The 21,390-nt window shown below is 44.4% G+C and overlaps 1 protein-coding gene across 16 annotated transcripts in view; it reads left to right on the top strand.

Annotated features, from left to right (window-relative positions):
• LOC146651703 (titin-like) overlaps positions 1–21,390 on the top strand; it is a 175,950-nt gene continuing 154,560 nt past the window's right edge. For 13 of the 16 annotated variants that reach the window (XM_085384070.1, XM_085384057.1, XM_085384069.1 and 10 more), the window contains exons 1-29: positions 2–244; positions 4,664–4,767; positions 6,081–6,284; positions 6,679–6,966; positions 7,050–7,135; positions 7,220–7,428; positions 7,593–7,731; positions 9,022–9,282; positions 9,745–9,858; positions 10,243–10,503; positions 11,113–11,175; positions 11,263–11,521; positions 11,802–11,865; positions 11,996–12,196; positions 12,741–12,883; positions 13,078–13,223; positions 13,845–14,072; positions 14,184–14,425; positions 14,500–14,732; positions 14,818–14,982; positions 15,079–15,247; positions 15,450–17,146; positions 17,231–17,512; positions 17,672–17,938; positions 18,644–18,916; positions 19,001–19,264; positions 19,936–20,196; positions 20,285–20,545; positions 21,022–21,285. In XM_085384070.1, the coding sequence (XP_085240196.1) occupies positions 4,677–4,767; positions 6,081–6,284; positions 6,679–6,966; positions 7,050–7,135; positions 7,220–7,428; positions 7,593–7,731; positions 9,022–9,282; positions 9,745–9,858; positions 10,243–10,503; positions 11,113–11,175; positions 11,263–11,521; positions 11,802–11,865; positions 11,996–12,196; positions 12,741–12,883; positions 13,078–13,223; positions 13,845–14,072; positions 14,184–14,425; positions 14,500–14,732; positions 14,818–14,982; positions 15,079–15,247; positions 15,450–17,146; positions 17,231–17,512; positions 17,672–17,938; positions 18,644–18,916; positions 19,001–19,264; positions 19,936–20,196; positions 20,285–20,545; positions 21,022–21,285 (7,135 nt within the window). In that variant the 5' untranslated portion in view covers positions 2–244; positions 4,664–4,676. Of the gene's footprint in view, positions 245–4,663; positions 4,768–6,080; positions 6,285–6,678; positions 6,967–7,049; positions 7,136–7,219; positions 7,429–7,592; positions 7,732–9,021; positions 9,283–9,744; positions 9,859–10,242; positions 10,504–11,112; positions 11,176–11,262; positions 11,522–11,801; positions 11,866–11,995; positions 12,197–12,740; positions 12,884–13,077; positions 13,224–13,844; positions 14,073–14,183; positions 14,426–14,499; positions 14,733–14,817; positions 14,983–15,078; positions 15,248–15,449; positions 17,147–17,230; positions 17,513–17,671; positions 17,939–18,643; positions 18,917–19,000; positions 19,265–19,935; positions 20,197–20,284; positions 20,546–21,021; positions 21,286–21,390 lie in introns of all 16 variants that reach the window. The other 3 variants (XM_085384072.1, XM_085384056.1, XM_085384059.1) reach the window with 3 other exon arrangements.

Genomic DNA, 21,390 nt, shown 5'->3' with positions numbered 1-21,390 from the left:
CCATCTGGGCCCTCCTGAGCAGTTTGAGCATTCCCAACCTCGCCTCGGGTGGAGGGATTGCGAGGAGGGAAAGCAAAACTACACGGCCTCTATTCTGTGTAGTTTTGTTTTTTTTCGGGGGATATTTCGAGGCTCGACCGTTCTCATCTTGGATTTTTCTGGAAAAACCTTCCTGGATAAGGAGACCGTTGCTCGTTGCTCTGACGGGCTCCGTCCCATCATTTCAGGCACTCTTGTGATACAAGTGAGTACTCGCCGGTCCCCTAATGATGCTGACTCGTGGGGTTTACGGCGATTGGGGGGTCAGGGCTCGGGGTTTGGGTGAACTGTGTTTGGGTTTTGTGTTGGTTTGATGTTTTTCGGGTGCAGATTGCAGGTTGGCCCTATTCAGCGGGCTGTGCACTGACCCCAGGAAGGCCAAGAATAGCTGCTGATAGCATGAGAGTGGACTGTCAGCTGGGCGGCTGATGGCTTTTTAAGGGAATCAGCAGCAGGGCTATCACTTCACCCCCAGCTATGCGCCACATGCTGTCTGTCAATCAAGCTGCTCGAGGTTGGGGAGGGGGTGGTGGATATTTTTGGCCACTGCCTTATCTGTCGCTCAGCTCGATCTGTAAATATGGGCTGAGTTTATCAGGTCTGATCCTGTTTGGCTTATGATGAAGCGAAGTGTTCGTATTGATTGTTGATAAGGCTGCGATCAGCTGATCAGGTGCTGAAAGTTCACAGAGAAGGTGAGAGACTCACAACTCTGCCTGAAATCAGCTGACAGCGCTGAAAAAGAGCAGCAGCTGTCCCAGCGAGGCGTTCAGTGTCACAGTCAGAGAGCAGGAACAAATCAATCACCAGTAACTGATTATTGATCACCAGCTCCTTAAAGAGGTGTGAGAGTGGTTCAGCCTGTTTCCACAGACTTCAGATTCACAGCACTGGAGGATTTTTAGTCTTACTTTAAGGAGCTTCACACTCGTCCTCAGACTCCAGCTGTACGTTTTTACAGGGTTTCTGTGATTGAGCGTCCAAAGTCAATAAATGCGACGTCACACTCGAGATGTTAACCATGTGACAGTAAAGGTTTTTAAATAACTGTCTGACAGCAGAAACAGCTGCACGCTAGACTGCAGCCAGCGTTAAACCAGGATTACTGCAGCTGCATCGTGGACACAAAAGGAACGACGTTTAAACGGCTTCATGTTTGTTCGTGTCTTTGATCTGATCGTCACATTTACATGAAGTGTCATTAAGCTGCTTTTACAGGTGAAAGATTTCATTTATTCCTGTCATTATAAGGTTTCAATGGGAGTTGTCTTTGAATCAAAGCTTTATTGACTGTTTGATTCTCAGATAAGTATGGAAGCCTGTTTGTGCCAAAAAAGTATAAAAATGACTTTATGTTACCCGAGCTTTAGTCTCATAATATCAATAAACTGACTAATTTCATCACACTTATAATTATAACCAACACGTTATGTGGTTCCATTTTATGATGAGAAAATTGAGGTTTTAAATTTTAAATTCATAAAATTGTAACAAAATAAAAAAACAAAACAAAAGATGTTTTTAATTAATTACGGCAGAAAAAGCTTTTGAAAGCACAACATCTTTGTTTCTGTTTTTTACAAAAACCACAGCGAATAATCAACAATCAGAACCATTTAATTTAATGCTTCAATAATATGTAACGTGGTTATTTGTCAGCAACATGAAACCAGAGTGCAGAGAGAAAGAAACTTGAAATAAGAACATGAGTGGAGACAAACGTGGAAAACCCACAGTGACTCGTCTGAAAAGATTTCACAGCAAAATCAAAGATTTGTGTTAATCAACATTTCAGTCCAAATTCTGCCACGAAGAGATTTTAGAACAAAATCAACATAAACACAGAATCATGTCTAAATAACAATGTGGTGGATAAAAACACTCCACAGCACATTTCACCTGTAAGAGTTTGTGTCACATGAAGTGGAAACAACAACGAGCTCCATTTATTTAAAGATCACGAACCTGTGAGAAGATCCACTGCATCACTGCACTGACTAATAACATGCGTCGTTGTTATTATTATTATTATTATTATGGTTTTTAGTCTGCAGTAAAATCAGGAACCAAAGAGTTAAAACAGCAGACTCAGCTTTAGATCTGATCTGATGATTGATGGTTATAATTACTTGGAAACAGCTAATTAAATGTTGAAGATGATGGATGAGTTTACAGTATGAAGCACCTTCAGCTGAATGCTGTTGTGATTGGTGCTGTATAAATAAAGTTGAATTGAATTTGTTTATATCAATGAAGACAAACTGGTCCACGTCCACACTGAGGTCACAGCAGAGTGGACATGATCAGTGTTTGGTCAGTGGACCTTTAACAGTTCACACCAGAACACATTTGAGTTTTTCATCAGACTTTGTATTTTCAGGGAAACTTTTATTTCTATTTAAAATCAGTTTGTTTTTTTCCAGCATGCTAATCAGAGTCATGTTGTTCATCTCTGTGTCAGCGGCAGCATAAATGTTCTTTGTAAAAGTGCAAACCTGCAGCTGCTGCCGCCCGTCAGACATTTATAGCCGCCGTCCGTCTCACCTGTCTCACAGCTCTGAAACTCAAACCTCTGAGTGAAGCTGCAGAGACACTCAGCACATTTCCATCCAGCTGCTTTTAACTACATGTAAATGTGTCCCTCAACACAAACCCGAGTAGAGTTAATCACTTCATCAATTAGTCAAATGCATCCTGTGTTCCTACCAACCCAGGCAAGCACGACATGCAGGTGCAACTCTGAATGCAGAGCTCAGAGTTTGGGTCACCTCAGTGTAAAAACTGGATTTCTTCTTCTGCTCTGTTATTTACAGCAGCTTAGGATAAACTATACTATAGTTTATCCTAAGCTGTTTATCAGCACGGGGACTCCCAGTTTGTGCAGTGTTTAGATCATAATAGTCAGTTAATGCTGCCACTGATGAGCCTTTGAAACCCTTTGTCAGCGTCTCTGATCGTTTGAACACTGCTGTGAGCGCGCAGCTTGTTCATCGGCGTGCTCACGCAGACGGTACTTAGTTATCATTAAACCAGTTTCACTGTTAAGAGGAAGCAGCTCTGCCTGACTGTTACATCATCCTGCTGAAGGACTGATGAGGCGTCCTCACAGGAGTCACTTCAGCCACATGATTGCTCAGTGACTCTTTCACACAGTGGTTATCTAACACGTCTCCACCCAGAGTGTGCTGCATGAGTCGCAGTAGCTGCTGCGTCGGTGACCGTCTCGATGGGCTTTCACAGGTTCTCGTTTCCTTTGTGGTTCTAACGCGACAGAGCTTTCTCGCCCTGTGACACAGACGGGCTCTGTGGACCGATGGACGGAGCTGAAAGTGTACGAATGTTCTTCAACCTTTGCAAACAACGACTAACATCAGAAAAGTGTTTCTGTTATATGTTGGTTACATCTATAAACACAGGATCTACAGCACCATCCCAGCGGGGGATCAGCTACACCTTAGCATCGTCACAAAGCTATGACATCACAACAACACGGCCAATCAAAGGACTGAGAGAACAGAGAATATAACAGCCAACATACCCAAGTGCACGTCACAACCATTTACTCACCTGTGGACTGTCCAGTGTGAAGACTAAAGAAATCTAAAGGTTCAAATGAACAATCTGGATATGCACATGTAGGATATCAGAGACATTTGTACATTATCAGGAAAGAAATGTATCACACAGCAAGAAAAGCAGCAGAAAAACACGTGTTTGTGATTTAAAGCAGAGAATGGAAGCTGACTGGTTCACAGAAGGCAGGCAGCGTGATGATGTCAGCATCAGCGTGGGAAACAGGAAGTGATATAAAGAATAGGATGAGCGATCAGCACTAGAAGAAAGAAATGACTGAATGAATCATTTATTTTATCTCAATGAAAGTAAAATTTGACAAAACGAGTATTTAACATAAAACTTGTTTTATTAGTTTTAAATTTGATCACAGAAGATAAAGTTAAAATACGGATTCGAATAAACTAGTAAACACAGGTTGCAACAAATAACACAGCAGCTAAACTGAAACTGAATCATTGAAGTTTTCTGGAGAAACAACATTATGAGAAGAAGCATCCACAATGCTCCACCTCCGTCTGCAGCTTCGCCTCCATCTGCTGCTCCACCACCTCGGCCTCCAGCCTGAGGCCGTCCGATTGGCTGTTCTGCTCTCACGTCTCTCTGTATTTGCTCAGATTAGGTTCCACTCTGGTTCCTCCGCTGCTCTGCACGCCCAGCTACACCCAGCTACACCCACAGTTCTCCACACCTTTTGACCCAGTCTGCATCCTCAGCCTGGCAGCACTTATTCATCTTTCATCTCACTGCATTGATCTCATGCAGCCATAAAATCTACATATTTGTAAAAACATGTTGTAATCTCGTTTTTGTCCTGCAATGACTGAAACAATAAAGTGAAAATCTGATGATTTTTTCATTCGTATTAAAAAGGCTGCAGGTTTGTTTGTATCTGCAGCTGTTAGTGGCTGCTCTACTCCTGCACTGGTTTAGTGGCAGCAGGTGGAGAATTAGCTCCACCTGCTGCTGATCTGTCAGTTTCTCTGCCAATGAAACCAAAGCCTGCTGCTGTTTTCTTTATTCTGGGCTGATCACCTCGTTTGTGTTCCAGGGTGCCGATCATCATGTCAACTCAAGCGCCGACGTTCACGCAGCCGCTACAGAGCGTCGTGGCACTGGAGGGTAGTGCCGCCACGTTCGAGGCTCAAGTTAGTGGTAAGAGAAACGTGTGATGGTGACGTTCTGCAGAGGACGATGTTTGACACTGTTGTATTTACACTGGAGATACAAAGAATGAGCAGATGTTTGACTTCATTAGTTAGAAAGGAGAGAAATAATGTTAAAGTTCATATAAAAACTATTAGACATTGAAGCCATGCAGCTGGTACAGAGGTTCACTGCAGACTGTGCAACATTCATATCTGGACTCTTTGTATTTATAGAGAGAAATGATGGACTTTTGAGGGGTAAATGTTCTCGTCACCTTTCTTTCTTTTCTCGTGGCGAGCGAGGCTTTTACAGGCTGCTGCTGCTTTCAGGGACATTCTGACATTTGGAAGGTTGGAGTCAATGCCTGTGATAAAAATAAAGCTGACAGAATTTCAGCAGATGCCTTTCCCTTTCAGGAACTCAGGGGAAGCATGTGCCAACATTTACACAGACAGCTCCTGATTGGCTCTTCAGCCTTTCTCCCTCAGTTTTCTGTTTTAAGTCCAAACAGCCCAAACCACAGGGAGCTGAGATGGTTGCTGCATTGCTGCTTGCTATTGGTGGCAGTGTTTGAGGGGAGAACAATCTGCTTCTTGTTGCTTTGACCCAATGATTGCTTGACTTAAAAGGAGAAATGTCATTTGTTCTAAGTTTAACCAGTGAGTATAAGAGCAGCCGTCCTTTATTCTCCTGACAGACTGGTGCAATCAGTCACACAGGGACGGCTCTGCAGGTCGAGCTAGGTAACGATGAAGCCACATGAAGGAAACATATGAAGCTTCTGAAGTTTAGTCTTGATTCTTTCATGATTAACCAGGTAAAACAAACCTGATAGTGACGTTTTTCTGCTCTGACTTCATCTCACTGACGGTCTCATGATTCAAAAGAATTACTCTTTGTTGTATTGATCTTAGTTCTTATTTCCTTTAAAGCTCTCGTATATTTTAAACAGTAATTGTATTTTTGAATCCATCCACCCAGTTTTAAAATGTTTAATTTCTACTTTAGCTAAATAAATATCACATTTTCAGTTTCTATATTTTTAAACAATTTGAAAACCTCATGTGAACAACGTTAATCTTAAAGATGATTTTTTTAAATTTCAAATAAAAAGTTGAACATGAAAATTTGCTAAACTCTTAATAAAGTTTCTCCCACTCGTTCGTCGTTTGCTTTTCCTTTCACATTTTTGTTTCATGCATTAAAATCTCACTGTTTTACTGAAAGCACTGACTTTGTGGCTCAGGTCTTAGTCCCGGATCCTTTGGTGCATGTTGGTTTGTGGGTTCTCCGACAGAGTCTCATGCATCTCTTTGCAGGTTCTCCAGTTCCTGAGGTGAGCTGGTTCCGTGATGGCCAGGTACTTTCTGCTGCCGCTCTGCCCGGCGTTCAGATCTCGTTCAGCGATGGCCGCGCTGTTCTGAGGATTCCTGCTGTGACCGCCGCGCACAGCGGACGATTTTCTGTCAGAGCCACCAACGGTGCTGGACAAGCCACAAGCACAGCCGAACTCTTAGTTACAGGTGAGCTCACAGGAGGACTTCAAGTGGTAAACTAAAGCACTTCTGCTCCATGAACATTTCCCATACATTTCTTTTCAAAAAAGCTGCTACGAACAGCAAATTTTAATGTTAAAATTTTGATATTTATAGATTGTAAAGAAGGTTTGTTTGTGTATATGTTATCATTTAGCTGCCATCCAGAGTTCTCAAAGGATAAACAGCAGTGGATAACGGTCGGCAGACGTTGCAACATCATGAGCTGATTTTTAACACCCGTCTGAATCAAACTGAAAACAAACTGTTATTAAAAATTCAGTTTTCTAAAAAGTCATAAACTGGCTTTATTTTATTGTGTACTTGCACAACGAAATGCTGAGATCAGCTGATATAAAGCGACCTGTACCTCCTTCTCCAGCGGAGACGGTGCCTCCGAGCTTCATTCAGAGACTACAGAGCTCCACGGTGAGACAGGGCAGCCAGGTGAGGCTGGATGTTCGAGTCACCGGGATCCCCGCACCTGGGGTAAAATTCTACAGAGAAGGGGCTGAGATCCAGAGCTCCACCGACTTCAGAATCATCCAGGACGGAGACCTGCACAGCTTGCTGATTGCTGAAGCCTTCCCAGAGGATTCTGGGACGTATTCGGTGACAGCCACCAACAGCAGCGGACGGGCCACCTCCACAGCCGAACTGCTGGTTCAGGGTAAGAACCGTTCGTCTCTGCTTCTTCTTCCTTTTGGAAATTGCTTTGATGAAAAACACAGACTAAAGAAGAGACATTTTCAGGCGAAGAAGCCGTTCCAGCAAAGAAAACAAAGACCTTGATTTCAACCGCCCAGATTTCAGAGACCCGACACACCAGAGTAGAAAAGGTAAAAAAATCCTCAAAGAAATGTGTGATTGTCTAATTTACTCATACTTAATCTAACTTCATGAACTCTGCTGTCCGTCCCCAGAAGATGGAGGCCAGTTTCCAGGCCTCCGCCATGATGGAGATGCAGATAGAGGGCGCAGAGCTGGCTCACAAGACTCCACCCAGAGTTCCTCCGAAACCCACATCCAAGTCACCAAGTCAGCCATCACTGGTGGCCAAGGTGACCGGGGGACGGCAACAGTCACCGTCACCTGTCAGACATGTGAAGGCACCCACACCCACGCCTGTCAGGTGGGTAGAGTCTGGGAGGGGTTAACGCTGGCTGTTATTTGCCTGTTCGTAACTTTTACATGGAAAGAAGTCAGCGAATGATTACTGACAGAGATCTGCTGATCGGTGTGCTCGATGAATAAACCAATCAGGGCAGCTGTGTAACTCTCAGTCTCACCTTTCAGGGCAGTCCCGTCCCCTATCGCCGCACACAAGCAGGCCGCCGGTGACGTCCTCCCGCCCTGGAAGCAGGAAGACTACGTGGCCGAGGGCAGGACTGTCACTCAGTTGGTCCGGGAGCAGCAGGTCACCATGGTCAAACAGGTGAGCATCCCTGGGGTAGCACGACATATTCCCATCCACAGATAAACCATTCCAGGAGACACTTCACAAAAAATGGGCATTTTCAATGAAACGTGAGGTTCCCAGATTCCTGAGTCTCTCTTCTTCGGGTTCAGCTGCGTTACCATCAGCTCCCTGACTGTGTTTGGTCATGAAATATTACTTCCACTTCTCTATTTGTGACGTTCATGTCTCACAGCCTCTGCGGTGGATTTCAGGTCCTTGTTTAAAGGTATTATGGGTTTACTCTGAAAAACAGAACCTGCCATCCACCTTCCTCCACCTTACAGCCAATTCTTTTCCATGTGTTCCTTGTTCTAATGTGCCTGATTGTTTGCCCTGCTCATATTCACATCATTGGCACAGCATCACACAGCAGTCTGAACATTTGGTCTTTGAAATGAAAAGAGAATCATCTGAAGCTGATGATGTGCGTTTTACCCTGGATGATGAGGGATGGGACATCTCTGCAGGCTGGGCGGGACTGTAACTTCTTTCAGCCCCACACAGATTCATACGGTGAGGGGGGGGAAACATGTGAAAACTTTAAAAACCAAGAAGCAACATCTTTACTCACAGAAGAGGAGGAAAATACACCCTCAAAGAGCTGTGTCCTCTGTGTTTAACCACAAGACTTTAGCACCTGTTTCCAGTAGAGAGCAAGCCTGGCTCGGTTCAGCTGACGATGTTGTCAGAATACCTGATGTCCTCCTGATACCACATCCTCCTGATGTGTCTGAGATCGCTTCAGCTTAACTCAGAAGACTGGTCTTATTGTTTTATTGTGTCGCCACAAGATTGTGGCTGTCACTTTTCTTTGCAGCTAATGTTACTGCTGACAAACAGATGAACCAATGTGCTGTCTTCAAATGACTTTAAACCTTTAAGCTTGCATGGGTCAGGCTTTAAAAACCGTAGTACCTCATTATCTCATTTGGATAACTGGAGTCAGGCTAAGCTTTGCAAAAAACTGGAAGCTGGGGAGACAGCTAATCTGGCTCTGCCCGTAATCCAAGATCTACCTCTGAAGCTCATTCAATAGCCTCTTGTTTATTGGACAACCATCCAGCCCAGAGTTTTAGACCTGCGTTAACAGAGTCGAGCTAACTAAACCCAGTCTATATGCAAATTTGGGCAAATCAGGTCTTTCTCCCAGCTCTGTATTTTTCTTTGAACGAGGGGATGGAGATACTTACCAAAGTGATTTCCCCCATGAACCTGTCTGTTTCTGTACCGCTGTGCTGGATGTCCTGAGATCTGTTGTGTCTCCAGGCTGAGGGAGGGAAAAGAGCGGGGGCAGTGGCCACCGTGGTGGCTGCCGTCGACCTTGCTCGTGTCCGTCAGCCCGCGCTTGTCGAGGGGGGTCGAGCTGAAGAGGACGAGGCTGTAGAGGTGGACTTAAGGCAGCAGGCCGCCGCCGTGGCTGCTGATCAAAGCTATCAAGCTGCTTTGACATCAACAAGAGTGCAAAGTGGGCACATGCTTTCTACTGCTCAGGAGTTTACACGTGAAGCAGCCGTGCTGCAGCCTCAGGTTAGCTAGGCCTCCAGTGAACAACGATTACCAAGAGATTTGACCAAACTATCAGCAGATTTGAATTCTTTCATTTATTTTTTATTTTGGTATTTTACTCAGCCCCCCCCCCCCCCCCCCCTTTTTGCTGAAGAGAACAGATGGATGTTTTATTTTCCATCAAAATGAAAAAGTTACAAAAGATGATTTTGCACAATTACAAAAAGAGTATCTTAGAAAAAACAGTCCATATGTCCGATCAATTATTTAATTATGTATGAAATGTGTCTTTGGGCAAAGTCTTGTTTGAATTATTTGGTGAATAATGACCGATTCATCTCTGTGAAGTCACCTCGTAGTCAACCATAAAAAAGACATTTGAAGCACAAATCTCTTGATAATCACATAGTCATCTTCTAAATATACTGTGCAGATTTTAAAATCCTCCTGAGGTTCTGACTCTTGTTGTGTTGGTTGCTCCAGATTCAGGGAGTGACAGAAATCTCCTCCCGTGTGGACACTGGTCTCACCCCGTCTCCAGTTCCACAATTCACAGTTTCTAAAGTGTCTGTCCCAAAACTCGAGTCTAGCAGTGAGGTAAGACAGGAAGCATCAGGCGAGCTGTGGACAATAATAATGTGATAGGACCGTTGCTGTGGCAAGCTTATTGAACTGCTGATTGGCTGAAATGCAAACTTGTGTTTTAATGCAGTGTCAACGTGATCAAATATTATCCATAAAATAACTAAATCAATCCTCCCTTAACCTTCTTTTGCTTCATCCCCTTATTTAATAAACTTGATTGATCCGGTACCTCCTATTAATCCATCTTAATTAAAGTCCCTCTATCTGACCCTGTTGTAGCATTAATCAGACTAACGTGCCATAGCTCCTCTGTGCTGTGGTTTAACACACATTTCAGAAAAGACTCAACAGTATTTTCTTGATGACGGTGTGGCTCTTCCTCTTTGGGTCGGTCAGGTTTCCATCGCCGGCTCGGCCATGGCCACTCTGCACAAAGAGTTATCCTCGTCTTCTGCCACTATTCGAAAGATCATCAAGCCTGTCAAGTCTCCCAGTCCATCTCGCAGAGTTGCAGAGACCAGAGAGATGCTGGAGACCATCCCACCACCGTTCAAACACTTCACTGACAAACATCAGAGTCGTTCTGGCTCTGAGTTACAGACCGGGGTGGTGTACTCAGGCAGAATGGAGAGAATGTATGAGGACTGGGGAGCCCAGGTTTGTAATGTAGCTCAGAGAGCTGGGTCTAAACAGGACAAGAAAACCTGATGTGGATGTAAGATCCATACGATCCGTTAGCTGCCAACAGCTGGCCAAAGTATCGTGAATTTTATCAGATATTTTCAAGATGATAAATCCTAATATGAGCTGCCTGATTAGATCCTCGTTCACAGGCTGAAAAACCTCTATTTGAACCCTGGAAAAATCTGATTGAAAGGGCAGAAGTTACCCCGGGTTTGAATGCTCCTGATTTCATTGACATTTTCACCATTTATTAGACTAAAGAACAGCTGAAGAAAAATGTTGTGGGACACAGGTCATACTTCTGGTTTTTACAACTTCTCTTGATGGTTTTCTTGATTTCTGTGAAAATCCATAATTAAATATCCCTGTAATAAACTTTAACTGGCTTCTCCATGCTATTGACAACCTCATTCTCACCTCTGCAGCCCATCCAGCCTTCCCTCCATCATATGTGCTGTGTTATCTCTTCTTCATCGTGTGTGTGTGTGTTGGTTGTTTCTGTCACTGTGTCCATGTGTGGGATCTATAGCTGCTGTAGTTTTTCAGCCTAATGTTCCCAACATACCTGTGAATATCTTACAGGTGGTGGAGGCAGCTGCGGTGCCTTCTGCCGGTGGTGCCGTGGTCCCTCCCACGCTGATTTCTGTGAGTGGACTGCCCTCAGATCACATGTCCACACTGTTTAGGGAAAGAGACCTTTTTGTAAAGATGTTGTGATATTTTTTTGTGCAGGGATTGAAGAACACAAATGTGATCGAGGGCGAGTCTGTGACCCTGGAGTGCCAGATCAGCGGTCATCCCACCCCCATCATTATGTGGTTCAGAGAGGACTACAAGATTGAGAGCTCCATTGATTTCCAGATCACCTACGAGAACGGATTTGCCAGACTGGTGATCCGTGAAGCATTCGCTGAAGACAGCGGCCGCTTCACCTGCACAGCTACCAATGAGGCGGGAACTGTCAGCACGTCCTGTTACCTGCTTGTCCAGGGTCAGTGCAAGCAGAATGCAGTGTCACTCACACAGGAAGTAATCTTCTTTCGTAGTATGCTGTAACATACTGAGGAACGATGCCCAGCCTGTCCAGCAGATATCAGGATAACTTTAATTTGAGCCCTTTTTTCCTCAGAGACTGTTCACATGCATGCACCGAGCCCTGTTCTTGATACACACAGGACCTGAAATCTTCCCGTAACATAATCTCATCCCTTCCCGTCTATACGTTCTGCATATTCATGCGTTTACAGTGATGAACTGTCTTTCCCCACCAGTGTCTGAAGACATCGAGAGCAGAGAGGAGATTGCTGTTGTTACAGAACATGTTGAAACTGCTCAGTGAGTCACTTAAAGTTTGAGTTACATTCATCAAATCGTCAAACATATTGGTTTCTTATTTTACATCACTGAAACGGATGACAAGCGGTACAGGTTGGGCCTGAAAATAAGGAAACATTTTTATTTCCAGATTAAGAGAAACCAGAGAGGAGACCCAGGTGAGCATGGTGGAGTCAGAGTCTGCTGCTGCTGCTCCCTTCTTTATCAAGAAACCCACCATCCAGAAGCTAGTGGAGGGTGGAAGTGTTGTGTTTGAATGTCAGATTGGGGGAAGCCCCAAACCACACATCATCTGGAAGAAGAGTGGTGTCCCACTCACTACCGGATACAGGTGAGTAATACCTGTGCTCAGGTTTTCACTGTCCTTACATGGAGACCTTTGTGGTTTACGTGATCTATATTTTATCTGACGTGTGAATGCAGCTGCAAAACAAATCCCCTAACTCAAGGACTAAAGTGCTAAAGTCATCACTGTAAAACTGTAAGAAATGAACACGTCATTAGAGCTCAGCTTTCTACCAGAATACACAACTCGGACCCCCCCTCTCAAACCCAACTGACACCAATCCTAAAGTCCCTGTCAGATATAACACAGGATTAGCAAAACCAAACATCTGGCTCATGGTTCAGCTAAGGTCAACTGTCTCACCCAGTAATGAGCTGCCAGCACATTAAGCTCCAGCTCTCATTCCTGCTTCTGCATTGAGATCAATCCCTTTAGACCTGAATCCATGATTTTATCTTCAGTGGGCTCTTAGGACAAACGGTGCTGGTAAGACGAAGTATGGGTAAAATATTAGGACACTGTTTGCTCCTATTGTGATGGATCACGCTGCAGCCTTCAGGGGCCTGTAATGCTCATTCCCCTCCATCAGATACAAAGTTGCCTACAAGAAGGAGACTGGAGAGTGCCGTTTAGAGATCTCCATGACCTTCGCCGATGACGCTGGAGAATATGCCGTGTTTGCCAAGAATAAGCTTGGAGAAGTCTCTGCCTCCGCCAGTCTGCTGGAGGAAGGTCAGTAAATACTGCAGTGATGGCAAACTGCTGTCCTAAAGATATAACACAAGGAGCAGAGATAAAGGGACTGTCAGTGGATATTATGCCATACAGCTCATGCAGAAACAGTTAGCTTGCACAGTCCTTAAAGAGATGATGGAAACTACTTGAACTCATAGGATTGTTTTTTTATTTTGTTTTTTTGCCAACAGAGGAATATGAAGCCTACATGAAGAAACAGGAAGCAATGTTTAAGACTGAAGTGACATCCATTGTGCAAGAGCCCAAGGTGGGAGATATTCCCCCTGTCACTGTCACAACAATGGAGAAGATAACCACCACCATTATCTCTGGACAGGTAGAGAATCCTTAGCCATAGCTGTGATCATAATACAAAACCAAACCATGTCAAAGCCATCATAAGGAACTAGATGGTTATGTGGAGTGTTTGTCACTATCCTGTGTAATAGTTTATATGAGCTCCAGTGAGCTGTTTACAAAAAAAAGTCTGGAGATGCCACAAAGTCTCAAATCCTGATAGAACAGTTAGTATGTGGACACCTCTATCATTTTGTGTGCTGTATATCACATCATGACGATGAGTACAGCACAAACTTAAGTAAGCACTTTACCTTGAGATTAAGTAAAAACCTGGGGTCCCTGTAGCTGCAGATACTGCTGTTGTCAGTAGTAACTGCAGTTGATATTGTAATTCAGAGCGCACTGTCAGACTAAGCTCTCATTAGAATTGGTGTCGTTGAATTTCCCACACTACCTGGTTGACTATCCAGCTTTAGTAAAACCTTTATGTGCCTTTAAATATGCGTTAAATATGCACGTTATTGGGAAGAAAATATAATAACCGATGCATAAAAATTAAAGCAAGCATAAAAATCATCATTTTCGTAATCTACAAAGACCTTTCCTTGGGCTTGACTATGATCAGGACCCACTGACTGACATCATATCATATCTGCAGGAATTCCATCTGTCTGTCATTGAGCAGAGGATCATCCAGGAGATTGAGTTTACCATTATGAAAATCAGCTACAGAGAGATTGTGACAGAGGACGGAGAGTTGATGGTGACTGCCACTGAGACTGAGGCGGTACAGCCAGCCTTTGACACGCCAGTGAAAAGTTACAGGATCATGGAGGGGATGAGCGCTACTTTCCACTGCAAGATGTCTGGAATGCCGCTCCCCAAGGTGCTGAATCTTTAAGAAATATGTTACAATTAGAGAAATGGTCTTGAAATACATAAAAAGCTCTAAAGTAGAGTTCACATGATTTTACGATCACGTCGTATCTCTTGGCAGATTGCTTGGTTCAAAGATGGCCAGCGTATTAGGGCTGGAGACCATTACCAAATAGAGGTTCTTCAGGATGGACGGGCCAGCCTTCGCCTGCCTGTAGTGATACCCGAAGATGAAGGCGTGTACACCGCGTTTGCCACCAACATGAAGGGTAATGCTGTCAGTTCTGGGAAGCTCTATGTGGAGCCATGTGAAACAGTAACACCTCAGCAATTCACACCACAGCCAGCAGTGCAGAGGATCAGGTAAAGAAATTCACAAAGCTTGAAACAGGGAACACTGACGATAAGGGAAATGACAAGGATTAATACTTTCTCAGGTCCACATCTCCTCGCTCTCTGAGCCGCTCACCTGGCCGTTCTCCCAGTCGTTCACCTGGACGTTCTCCTGCTCGTCGGCTAGATGAGACTGATGAGGCTCAGCTAGAAAGACTCTACAAGCCTGTTTTTGTCATGAAGCCTTCATCATATAAATGTTCTGAGGGACAAACTGCCAGATTTGACCTGAAGGTTGTGGGCAGACCAATGCCTGAGACGTACTGGTTCCACAATGGTGAGTACAACAAAGAGGAAATCTTCAAAAAGAGTTTGAACAAAATTTGTTGATCTCACAAGCCATTCAACTATCTTCCTCTCAGGGCAACAAATAGTTAGTGACCACACCCACAAGATCGTGGTTAAAGAGGATGGCACTCAGTCCCTGATCATCGTCCCAGCTTTGCCACAAGACTCCGGGGAATGGACTGTGGTGGCTCAGAACAGAGCTGGACGCACATCCATCTCCGTCACTCTCGCTGTTGATGGTAAGAATGCAACTTCATATTCTCTCAACTTGAAGTTTCTTCCAGAAGGAAAAATGTTGGGGGATTGGCTTACTTTCATTTAACTTTCTTTTTCAGCCAAGGAAACCCTGGTGCGTCCACAGTTCACTGAGAAACTGAGGAACATCAGTGTGAAGCAGGGCACTCTGGTTGAACTGGCTGTCAAAGCCATTGGAAACCCACTGCCTGATATCGTCTGGCTGAAGAACAGCGACATCATCACCCCACACAAGCACCCAAGCATCAAGTATGTTCTGTGACTTTAGCATTAAATGTAGATCACATCTGTTTGCTTCAATGACCTTGATGCAGCAACACACTTTTTTTTAATGAAACGCTGCGTTTGTGGAGAGTAAAATTATTCCTCAAAGCAACCTGAGATTTTCATTTCAATTAAAAACACGTGTCAAATGTCAATTCTTCTCTAAAATGAGAATTTGATTTTCCAGGATTGAAGGAACCAGAGGAGAGGCTAAATTCCAGATCCCATCAGCAGCTGGCTCAGACAGCGCCTGGTACACCGCTACAGCTATCAATAAGGCTGGCAGAGATACCACTCGCTGCAGAGTCAATGTTGAGGTGGAATATGCTGAGCCTGAACCAGAGAGGAAACTCATCATTCCCAAAGGAACATACAAAGCCAAAGAGATCGCTCCTCCAGAGGTGGAGCCGCTTCATCTGCGATATGGTCAAGAGCAGTGGGAGGAAGGCGACCTTTATGACAAAGAGAAGCAGCAAAAACCACAGTTCAAGAAGAAGCTGACATCTGTCCGCATGAAGCGCTTCGGTCCAGCTCATTTTGAGTGCAGACTGACTCCTATTGGTGACCCCACAATGGTGGTGGAGTGGCTGCACGACGGCAAACCTCTGGCCGCTGCTAACAGATTGCGCATGGTGAATGAATTTGGTTACTGCAGCCTGGACTATGAAGCCGCTTATGCTAGAGACAGCGGCGTCATTACCTGCAGAGCGACCAACAAGTACGGAGTTGACCAAACCTCAGCCACCCTGATTGTCAAGGATGAGAAGGGCCTTGTTGAGGAAACACAACTTCCTGAAGGAAGGAAAGGTGCCCACCGGATCGATGAGATAGAGCGTTTGGCTCATGAAGGTGGACCTTATGGAGTCACTGCTGAAGAAGAAACAGAGAAGATGAAGCCTGAGATCGTCCTTGTTCCAGAACCAATCAGAGTTTTAGAGGGTGAAACGGCTCGATTCCGCTGCAGAGTGACCGGATATCCAGCACCAAAAGTTAACTGGTACCTCAATGGACAACTTATCCGCAAAAGCAAGAGATACAGACTTCGCTATGATGGCATTTACTACTTGGAGATAACTGACATCAAATCATATGATTCAGGGGAGGTCAGAGTCGTAGCAGATAACAATCTGGGCTCCGTTGAGCACGTCGTAAAACTGGAGATTCAGCAGAAGGAGGACTTCAGAACTCATCTGCGCCGCGCCCCTGAGGCTAAGCCAGCCGAGGCTGCACCTGAACCTGGAAAAGTACCATTTGAGGTAGTTAAAGCTGAAAAGCCTACAGAGGACACTCAGCTGAAAGAGGTCGTCAAACTCAAGAAGGCCCAGAGAATTGTCCATGAGAAAGCCAGTGAGGAGTCAGAGGAGCTGAGGAGTAAGTTCAAGCGCAGGACAGAGGAAGGCTATTACGAGTCTATTACCGCAGTGGATCTCAAGTCTCGCAAGAGAGATGACTCCTATGAGGACCTGCTGAGGAAGACAAAGGAGGAACTGCTTCATCGTGCCAAGGAGAAGGAGGAGGCTGAGAAGAAGAAGGAGGAAGAGCATCGCCAAGTTACTGCCAAGCCTCTAAAACCAGAGAGGGTCAAGCTCTCACCCAGCATGGAAGCGCCAAAGATCCTTGAGCGTATCACCAGCCAGACAGTCGCACAGGGTGACGAAGTCAAGTTTAGAGTCAGAGTTGTCGGCAGACCAGAACCTGAGTGTCAGTGGTTCAAGAATGGAGTTCAGCTGGAGAAGTCTGACCGTGTCTACTGGTACTGGCCTGAGGACCATGTTTGTGAACTGGTGATCAGGGATGTCACAGCAGAGGATTCTGCCAGTGTCATGGTTAAAGCTTCCAGTACTGCTGGAGAGACTTCAAGCCACGCTTTCCTGTTGGTGCAAGGTAACACAGACCTTGATCATGTACATATAATTCTGATTTTAAATCCTGCATTCTCTGAATAATGCTCTGGTGTCATTTCTGCAGCAAAACAAGTCATTAACTTCACTCAGAAGTTGGAGGACGTCAGTGCCAAGGAGAAGGATACCGTGGCTACCTTTGAGTGTGAAACCAACGAGCCTTTTGTGAAGGTCAAATGGCTGAAGAATAATGTGGAGATCTTCTCTGGAGACAAATACAGAATGCACTCTGACAGAAAGGTTCACTTCCTGTCTGTGCTGATGATCGGAATGAGGGATGATACTGAATATACATGCGTGGCTGTAGAAGATGATACTGTCAGGACAACCGCCAAGCTTAATGTTGAAGGTGGGTTAGGTTCTTCATATTCTGTTCATTAGGTAATGAAATCAACACAGTTCATTATTAATTATTCCAAATACATAAACGGTTACCTCAAGGTACTTTATATGGTATATGTATACTTTGTGACTGACTTGAACTCTTGTTGTATTATGTGACCAACAGGAGCTCCTCTGGAGCTGTTAAAGCAGCTGGAGAGCACCGAGGTGCCCGAGACTTACTCCGGAGAGTTTGAATGTATTGTCTCTCGTGAAGATGCCGAAGGCAGCTGGTACTTTGGAGATAATCTGCTGACTCCTGGCAGTAAATACGTCATCTCCTCCCGCCGTGGAAGACACACTCTCTCTGTGAAAGACGTCAAGAAGGAAGACCAGGGAGAATATACCTTCAAAGTGGGCGAGTTTAAGACAAGTGCCTCTCTGAAGATGAAATGTGAGTTGCTGTTCCCATGGCACTGAATTGGATATGGATGATGAAACTCTATGGACGGAAGTTATTGTATTTAAGAAGTAAAGTTAAGTCTACTGTTCAGACTACAACAAAATGTGTTACTGGAATTCGGGCTAACCATCTTCTCCTGTTTGTGGACAAACCATTTCTACTTTCCCTCAAAATACATTTAAATCTAAATGATAGGTTTTTATAAAAGTGCCACAAACCCAATTCCAAAAACGATGCGGTGCTGTGTAAAATAAAGATTAAAAACAGAATACTTTGATTTGCAAATCTTATAAAGCCATATTTTATTCATAATCAAACATAGAAAACATATCAAGGGGTGAGAAAGGTGAGAAAATTAACCATTTTAATACAAGTTTATTTTGTATTTGAGGCAGCGACATGTCTCAAAAACAGGCCCACGTGTCCCATGGTGTAGCATCGCTGGGTGTTTGGTTGCAGTTTAGCAGCGTGCTGCTCAAACACGAAGGCCTTCCTGAAACACACGTCTGCATGGAGCAGATGTTTCTCTAAAGCCCGTTCATACCTTTCAGCCCCGATGGGGCCTTTCCAGACACACACACACACACACACACACACACACACACACACACACACACACACACACACACACACACACACACACACACACACACACATCGCATGTAGAGTGCTAACAGTGACATTTTTATTTTTTAGTGCGTCCAGTGACCTTGATGCAGCCTTTGTCTGACATGACCGTCTGCGAGGGTGACATCGCTCAGCTTGAGGTCAAGTTCTCCCAGGAGAATGTTGAAGGAACCTGGATGAAGAAGGGGCAGCCCATCACAGCCTCCAGCCGTGTGCATATAGTTATTGACAAACAAATTCACAAACTCCTTATAGAAGATACAACCAAGGACGACTTTGGAATGTATTCCTTCGAGGTTCCTGATCATGGAATTTCAACCTCTGCAAAGCTGGTCATTCAGAGTGGGTCACCTCAGATGCACATGTTTTTCTTTAATGACTTTGTTTCAAAATAAAATCCTCTAATCAAAATATCTAATCTTGCAGCTATTGGCATCCTGATCCCACTGAAGGACAGTCATGCAATTGAGGGTACAAAGGTCGTCCTAGAGGCAAAGATCTCTGCTCAGGACATCAGCTCAGTCAAATGGTACCACAATGACAACCTGCTGACAGCCAGTGAGCGAATCCAGATGGTGGCAAAGGGAGCCAAGCAGCGCCTGGTTTTCACCAGAACATACGCTTCAGATGAAGGACACTACAAACTGGTGGTTGGCCGAGCTGACACCAGCTGCAGATTTACTGTTGAGCGTAAGTTACGCCATTATGAGGTCCAAGCATGTTTTGGAGTTTTACTACTGTAGTTGCATCATCTATATTCTGGAATGACCTGGAAGCTAAGTTTATGAATCTTTAGGTCTAATATGAAGCCTTGAGGCGACTTTTGTTGTGATTTGGCGCTATATAAATAAAATCGAATTGAATTGAATTAATAAACCATGACCACCACTAGTCACATGAAGTTTACCTGTAGAAAACTATTAAGAAACTACATGAGAGTCATGACATGAGAGTCTTTGCTTTCAGCTTCCAGAAATCTTATTCAAGCTGATTACCTGAAAAGGGTCATTAATATTTGCTTGGCAACATAAGAAATGATTTTTCTGCTGAACACAATAGTTTCAGATTCTGCTGAATGCAACTTTCTTTAAAATCATATGAAAACTTGCACCTGCTTCTTACATATATAGTCTGACATGAACATCATGACCTCGTGGCATTTACAAAACTAGAACCAAGCCCATGTGGTACATCTTTATTATTGAATGAGTCAGATGGATAATTGTGAAAAAGTGAAAGCAAGTCATCTACATTTCCTACAATTTTATTGTACATGTACAATAAAAATGGCTATTCTATTCTATTCTATTCTATTCTACTGTACATCAGTTCGAGGCTTAACTATCGTTCTGTCTCAACAGCTGTCCAGATTGTGACACCAATGAAAGACAAACAGTGCTCCGAGTCTGAAAATGTCACCTTCGAGGTTGAGGTCTCTCACCCAGGCATTGACGCTTTCTGGACCTTTAAGAGGCAGCCGATTAAAGCTGGTCCCCAGTACAAGATGGAGTCCAAGGACAAGAGGCATAGGCTCACGGTCATGAATGCAATGAAGGATGAAGAGGGCGAGTACATGTTTGCTGCTGGTGAGAAGATGTGCAGTGCTTCACTCACCGTAACAGGTACGCAAAACACACTTTTATTGCACACTTAAATAGTTCAGAGAAGATTTCTGTCACCAGGCAGTAACTGGCTATCTCCTGTCCCCAGGTGGTGCCATTAAGAAGCCCCTGCATGATTTGGTGGTAGCTGACTCCCAGACCGCTGTGCTGCAGTGTGAAGTTGCTAACCCATCCGCAGAGGGCAAGTGGCTAAAAGACGGTCAGCCTGTTGACTTCAACGAGAACGTGCTGAGCGAGGTGGACGGTGCTGTCAGACGCCTCGTTATCATCATCACTAAGGCCACTGACGTTGGAGAGTACACTTACCAGGTCGCCACCTCCAAGACCTCAGCCAACCTGAAAGTCGAGGGTAGGTCCAGCTTTCCATGGAAACACACACGTAGATCATACAGCCAATGCGGATCAGGAGGTTAGGAAGCTGAATTTGTTTGTGAAGGTGCTTAAAGTGTTTCTTTGAACACGGGCTGCCTCTTTATTCATGTCCAGTCCAGTTTTCAGAGCAATTATATTTTTCTGTCTTATGTCTCTTCACTGATATGAAGAAATATTGTGTCAACACATAACAGACAACTGAGCAAAGAACCAGTTTGCAGTTGTTACCAGCAACCTGCCATAAAAACACACCATTTGTTGACTCTATGAGTGCAGACATTTCTTCCAAATGATCGAATGATACTTTAAATTTAAATCATTTAGATCTAGTCTGCTGACTCGTACCTGCCCACAGCAACAACCACAAAGACCCACCCTGTGAGAGTTTAATTCTGGACTCAGCCACTTCACTTGTTTAACTGTTACCTTGCCTCTTGGTGTTTTTCTCCACAGCTGTCAAAGTCAAGAAGACCCTGAAGAACCTGAATGTAGTCCAGACTCAAGAAGCCACGTTCAGCCTTGAACTGACCCATGAGGATGTAAGGGGAGCACAGTGGATCAAGAATGGCGTTGAGATCCAGCCCAGTGATAAATATGAAATCAGTATTGAAGGCACACTTCACACATTGAAGGTCAAGAACTGCAGCACACAGGATGAGTCTGTTTACTCCTTCAAACTGGGAAAACTGTCTGCAAGTGCCAGACTCAATGTGGAAAGTAAGTATTAACTATTGATTTTGGAATAAAACAAAAAGCTTTTTGGCTGTGTGCCTACAAGGTTGGGAAATTTACCTAAACCACATGGGACCTCTAGATTCCTAA

This window comes from Rhamphochromis longiceps, linkage group LG16, assembly GCF_057381845.1.
Source record: "Rhamphochromis longiceps isolate RC_006_pf linkage group LG16, R_longiceps_female_GT1.1, whole genome shotgun sequence".
Lineage (NCBI taxonomy): Eukaryota > Metazoa > Chordata > Actinopteri > Cichliformes > Cichlidae > Rhamphochromis > Rhamphochromis longiceps.
Note: the sequence above shows the minus strand (reverse complement) of the source record. Positions and strands in the feature narration are given on the sequence as shown.